Source organism: Pseudozyma flocculosa (assembly GCF_000417875.1).
Source record: "Pseudozyma flocculosa PF-1 unplaced genomic scaffold scaffold00008, whole genome shotgun sequence".
Lineage (NCBI taxonomy): Eukaryota > Fungi > Basidiomycota > Ustilaginomycetes > Ustilaginales > Ustilaginaceae > Pseudozyma > Pseudozyma flocculosa.
This window is the reverse complement of record NW_006920876.1, coordinates 488,354-494,134: the sequence shown is the minus strand read 5'-3', so window position 1 is coordinate 494,134 and position 5,781 is coordinate 488,354. Positions and strand designations below refer to the sequence as shown.

Genomic DNA, 5,781 nt, shown 5'->3' with positions numbered 1-5,781 from the left:
TGCCGCCCTCGCCGCCGTCGTCGACGGCATCGCCCTGCGCCGCTAGATCCGCGAGCCGCGAGCCGCGCGTCGCCTGGACGGGTCGGCACCCGTCCGCCCTCGCCCTCGACGCAGCGCCGGGCAAAGGCGTCGTCGAGCCGGCTCTGCGTCTGGCAGTCGCCGTCGTAGATGAAGAGGAGGCTGCTGGCGTAGAAGCGGTACCTTCGCAGGCCGTGGATGGTGCGGGCGAGGCGGTAGAGCTTTTCGAGGATGAGGGGGATGTGGTGCACGAGCGTCCGCCGGCCGTCGTAAAAGAAGCGGCTGAGGGCCTCGACAAAGTGCGAGGGCAGCACCTTGCGCCCGTAGTACTTGTCCTGGAAGATGTAGGTGCTCTTCTGGCAGTCGTAGACCTGCATGCCGCAGATCCGCACGCCGTGGGTGCGGCTGGTGGTCTTGTCGCACTTCTTCGTTTGGCTCTTGCGCTTGGCGTCGGTCGCGTCGAGCCCGTACTGCCGCGTACCCATCTTGAGGTCCAGCACGCACGGCGACCGCAGACGTCCCGTGAGGTCTTCCATAAGCAGGAACTGCTCCTGCCGGGTCTGGACGCCGTCCGCTTGGACCCTCGCATCGTCGTCCGAGGGCGGGGTCATGGCATCGATCGTGTGCGGCGGAAGGCGGGTTCCTTGCTCTGGCTTTGCTTCCGATGTTCCCGCGCCAACGTCCCACCTAGATGCTTGGGGACCTCGGCGCTCCGCATTGCCCTCGGGCGACACGCCTTCCAGGGCTTTGCGAGCATCCTCGCGCTGCTCCTCCCGGCCCTTGGCGGTGCTTGGCGTCTTGGTCTGGGTGCCGGAAGAGTCCGGCGAAGGCGAGAGGGGCGTGACGCCCAGGTCGAAGCATTTCCGCTTCATTGCGAGGCTGAGGTCGCTGTGAATCCTTCTGGGCTTCCGCGACGTCTCCGCTTCGTCCTCCTCGTCAACTGCGGCGGTCAGATCCGCATCAAAGGCAACGACCACCCCGTGCTTGGACGGAACGGCGCCCGGAGACGTGCCGACCGCACCTAGGGGCGGGGAGCGCGGGGGCGTCGATGGATGCCGGACCCCGCGTCGTACAATCGCCGGAGACGGCGAGGTCGTCGCGGGACCGCGCTCGCTCGCCACACTGAGGCGCCCACTCTCGTCGAAATAGGCCTTGGGCAAAGCGGATCGCGGTTCGCGGACGGTGCCGGACCCTTCGCGCCGCCTCTCGCCCTCGGCACTCTCCTCCCACGCCTTTGCCAGCCGGCGGCGGTTGTTGCGCGCGTTTCGCCGCGCACTGCTGCCGCCGTACCGCGTGCCGACGTCGTCCTTGAGCATCGGGCTGCTAAAGACTTCCCGCAGCACCTGCTCCTGCAGGCGGCGGTTGACCGTGGTGATGCCCTTGCCCATGATGCATCCGCCCGAGCTGGCGATCGACGGCTGCGACATCTGCGAGGGTGTCCTGCTGCTCATCATCGTCGCCGATCCCGACGGGCCCAGCCGCTCAGAGTTTGGATGGGGGAAGAGGCCCGAGTGCGTCGACGGAGAGTCCGAGGAGGGCCATGCCTGCAGGGTGGACCGGGCGAGCTGCGGCGAAGAGCTTGGGGAGACAAAGGCCGATACGGGGCTCGACGAGAGCGGCGTGTCACGTCCGCGCGACGAGCCCAGACCACCGGACTCGCGACCGAGGCAAGCGTCCAGTGGGCTCTTGCCCGTGTCCGTGAGGCAGGCCTGCCCGGCGCTGCTGCTGAGTTGATGCGACTGCGTCCTCGCATACCGCCGCTGATGAGCGGGATCGCGGTCGAGGGATCCGTTGGCGCGGCCGGGTCGGCTCGAGTCCCGGCTCCGGTGAGGAGTGCTGCGAGCACTGCCGCCCTGCCTGCCGGCCTGGCTCCTCCGCAGCATCCATTCCGGCACCATGTGCCGGTTCATGTCGAGCGACACCTCGGGGACTTCGGTGTCGTTGTGCTCCTGTCCTTCGAAGATCCGCCGCCGGCCCCGACCGCCGTCCGAATTGGTACGGCTGAGGGTCGCCTGCGGCTGATGCCCGCCATGCTGCGGGTCCGCCGACGAGAGCGCCGACAGCTTCAGGGGCGAATCGTGGGTGGGCAGCGACTTGGCCTCTCCGCTCCGCGGCGAGGCAGCGGCTGCGGCGGCTGCAGTGGCATGCGACTCCTTGCCGACGTGTCGGTAGGTGACATTGAGCACACCGAGGTACTGTGGCACAAACGGCAACAGGCTCGGATGGTCGCGCTCGATGGCCTCGTAGAACTGGTTCTCGCGGCTGACTAGCGGCTTGCAAACCGCACGCTTCGAGAAGCGGAAGATGGCGCTGTGGCCGCCGACCTGGTTGTTGAACGGCTGCAGCTGCACGACCGCTGGCGGTGGCGGCGGCGAATGTCGACGGCCGTGGGCGGGCGAGCCGGAGCGAGAATGCGCCGCCGAGCCCGAGCTCCAGTAGGTCTCTACCCCGTTTTCGTCGAACTGGTCTTCGCCCTCCAGTCGCTCGCGGTCCAGATCGTCGAGGCGATCGTCGCCAAAGGAGTCGTCCTCGTCGGGGAAGGAGCCAACCTCGCCCTGGTGGCTTCCAGCGGCGTCGAGGTCGGACAGGAATGGGTCGTCCTCCTCGTACTCGGACGAGCTGGGCGCGATCTCGTCGAAGCTGTGCCGCCGGCTCGAGGCGGCCGTGGCGGTGGACGGGTCGACCTGTTGCCAGCTGCTGCTGCTCATCTTGTCCTCGGACTGCGCTCTCTGCGAAGGGTGGGACAGGCTGCGCCGTAGGGGCGCCGGCAGAGCCTCGATGGCATCGATCTCGCTCGAGGGCAGCCTGCCGTCGGCGAGCCGATCCTCGGCGATGCGTTCGGGCGAGGCCAGGGTCAGGGCACGCTGTGGTCTCCGTGGCCGCGCTATCGGCACGGGCGCCGGGTGAAACGCCCCGGGCAAGGAGCGGGCGTCCACGGCGGATGTCCCTCGATGGCCCAGAAGGGAGGAAGGCGTTGCGGGCCGCGCTTCTGCCGCGCCGGACAAGTTCGCTGCGGATCCCAGCCAGCTCCTTTGCGAGCCCGTCGCCGAGCTCTGTGGGATGGACTGGGCGGCGGTGATGGTGCCTGACCGGTGTGCCTGCCGCGAGCTGGCCTTGGAGCTCTTCGAGAGCCGGCCGCCGCTGACGGGGGCGCCTGATGGGAGGGCGTTGGTCTCCTTGAACAGGTGCAGGCTGACGCTCGCCTTGCGGCCGGAGCTCATCATGGCAGGAGGCAGCGTGAGGTCGAGAGCGTGTCCGGTTCTCGGCCTGCCCGAGCTGCTGCCTGCGAGCCCCTGGTCATCGTCGAGCGCATCTTGTTGATGGCCCTCGTCGATCTGGAAGGCCCTTCCCGGCGTGCTCTTGGCGCTCTTGATGGCGGGCGAGTCGCCAAAGGGATGGGCAAACGGAGAAGGTTCGGAGGGCGAGAACGGAGACGGGAGATGGAAGGTCGACGAGCCTGCGGCCGAAGGCAGCGATGCCGACCCGATCCTGCGATGGGACCCGGCCCTCCTGGCATCGAAGAGCGCGGGTCTGGCGGCTGCGCCGGGCGATGTGGCGGCACTTGTGGCAGAGGGGGGGAGGGGAGCAAAGCGCGGCGATACGAGGGCGGCAGACGACGATGTCGTCGCGGCGTTGGGCAGGTGGGGCGAGGAGAGCACCTGTTCGATTGATGGGCTGGCGAGCGAGGCGGCGTTGGCGTTGCGATGCGACGGAGGCGAGAAGGACGTCTCGCTGGGTTGTGGGTAGTTTGGCGGGAGGCTGATGTGGAGCGCCGTGGCGGCCGCCTCGAGGCCAGCGTCGCCCTCTGCCTCGTGCGTCGACATGGCCACGGCACGCACGGGTCGCCGACGGGACAGAGGTCGACTGTGCAGGTCGGCTCAGAAGAGGGCAGCCGGCTCAGAAAAGGGCAGCAGTGTCTAGGGTGGGCACCACGAAGGAGAGCATTGCCGGGTATGCGTGCGCGAGATTGATGTTTGCTGCCAGCGCGAACCCTACGATGCGACCAAGGAGCGTTGGCGTCGGCGTTGGCGTTGGCGTTCCGAACGGGCGGGCGTGGGGCGGCACAGGGACGGACAAGAAGAGGAGGCTGCCGAGGCGGAGTGGCGGGCAGCAGAAAAGGCGAGACGAGTCTAGGAGAGGCGGGGTGGCGGTGGTCGCGATGGCGGTCTGATGGTGATGATGATGGTGGTGGTGGTGGTGGTGGTGGTGGGGTGAATGTGGAGCGATGCAACGCCGTTGCCGGTCGTGTCGCTGTCACGGCCTGGCCAGGCCAGCGCCCTCTTGGTTGGCGTGGCTTTGCCCTGCCTGCGCTGTGCTAAGAGGCCGCCCTGATTTTTGGCTGGCTGGCTGGCTGGCTGGCTGGCTGGCTGGCTGGCCTGCGGCTACACAGATACGCACGTCGGTCGATGCTCCACCCCCGCGCGCACGGCGGGCAGCCAGCCCACAGCAGGCCTAGGCAGCCTAGGTCGCTGAGACCTCAGTCCCCCACATCCGCGTTCTCGTCGACGCCCGACACACAAAAAGCAAGGTCGCGCCATCTCGTCGTCCGGCGCAACCTTCCAACTGACCGACGTGGCCCTGCCCTGCCCAGCACAGCCCAGCTTGCAGCCGATGGAAGGAGCCCAAGCGCTCGCTCCAGCCTTCACGTGCGGGCCTAACTGCCCTGATCTCCCTTTGGATTTCCCTTTTGGAGATCGCTTGCGAAGAAGGCCCGGGCCTGGTGACGGGGCTCGCTCGCGGGCTGAACAAAAGAGAGAGGGAGAGAGAGAGAGAGCAGGCAAACAGAGCGCTGAGGCAAGCCAGCCAGCCGGGTCGAGCCCACGTTGGCGCAACGCCCAACCGAACAAAGAAAAGCACCCGCCGCATCCGCCCTACGTTACGTCGTCGGCTTGGCCCGATGAGGAAGAACTCGGAGCAGCCCATGCCAAGCAGCGCAAGCCAGCCCCCAGGCAGGCGGGCAGGCAGGGTACGGCCGGTGTCACTTTGGAACGCCCATCCGCAGGCCGCGAGGGGGAACGTGGACCCCTCCTGTGGAATTCGCCGGAGTCGACGACGTCCTGGCCGTAGCCCTTTCTGGCCGCTGCCGCGCTGGCTGACGTGCAGCATGCTCCCTCGTCCCTCCCCGGCCTGCCTGCCTGCCTGGTCTCGCTGACGGCCTCCTCGTCTGGCGGAAAAAGGTCCGAGACAAACACAGGCAGGCAACGCAGGCTAGGCCACGCCAGGCCAGGCTAGGCTAGGCAGCTTCAAGCAAGCAAGCAGGCACGCACCCGTCTCACCTGGACACGATAGGCTCATGCCGACGCTGCCGACGCCGCCGCCGCCGCCCTTCGTTCGTCGAGCCCCACCCATCACCGTACGGACATGCCAGCCTGCCTGCCTGCCTGCCTGCCTGCCTGCCTGCCTGCCCGCCTGGCTCCCGTCGGGATCGCCGGCGGTCTTCCCGACTCGTCTCTGCGATCCCGGTAGCAGCACCTTTCCGTGTCAATCCTCATCCGTCGCTCGCCTCGCCACGCAGACGAGCTGGCCCTCCATCGGCGCCTGCGACGCTGGCCAGCTAATTCGACCGGCCAGCCGTCCAGAGGAGACTTCGCCAAGGCGTCTTGGATATATGGCTGCAACTCAGGCCTTGCGGGACAAAGGACGGCTTTGTGGCCTAATGGTCAAGGCGTGTGACTTCTATATTTTCCCGGATCACAAGACTGCGGGTTCGAGTCCCGCCTGAGCCTGGTTTTGTCTTTTCTCTTTTTCTTTTCTTTTCTTCTC

The 5,781-nt window shown here is 67.4% G+C and overlaps 1 protein-coding gene across 1 annotated transcript in view; it reads right to left on the bottom strand.

Annotated features, from left to right (window-relative positions):
- The window catches only part of PFL1_02849 (uncharacterized protein), a gene marked incomplete at both ends in the record, with an annotated part of 4,140 nt that extends 298 nt beyond the window's left edge, over positions 1 to 3,842 (bottom strand). The window contains one exon of the mRNA XM_007880363.1: positions 1 to 3,842. This exon is cut by the window's left edge and continues 298 nt beyond it. Coding sequence (XP_007878554.1) covers positions 1 to 3,842 — 3,842 coding nt within the window.
- Positions 3,843 to 5,781: the final 1,939 nt, after the last annotated feature.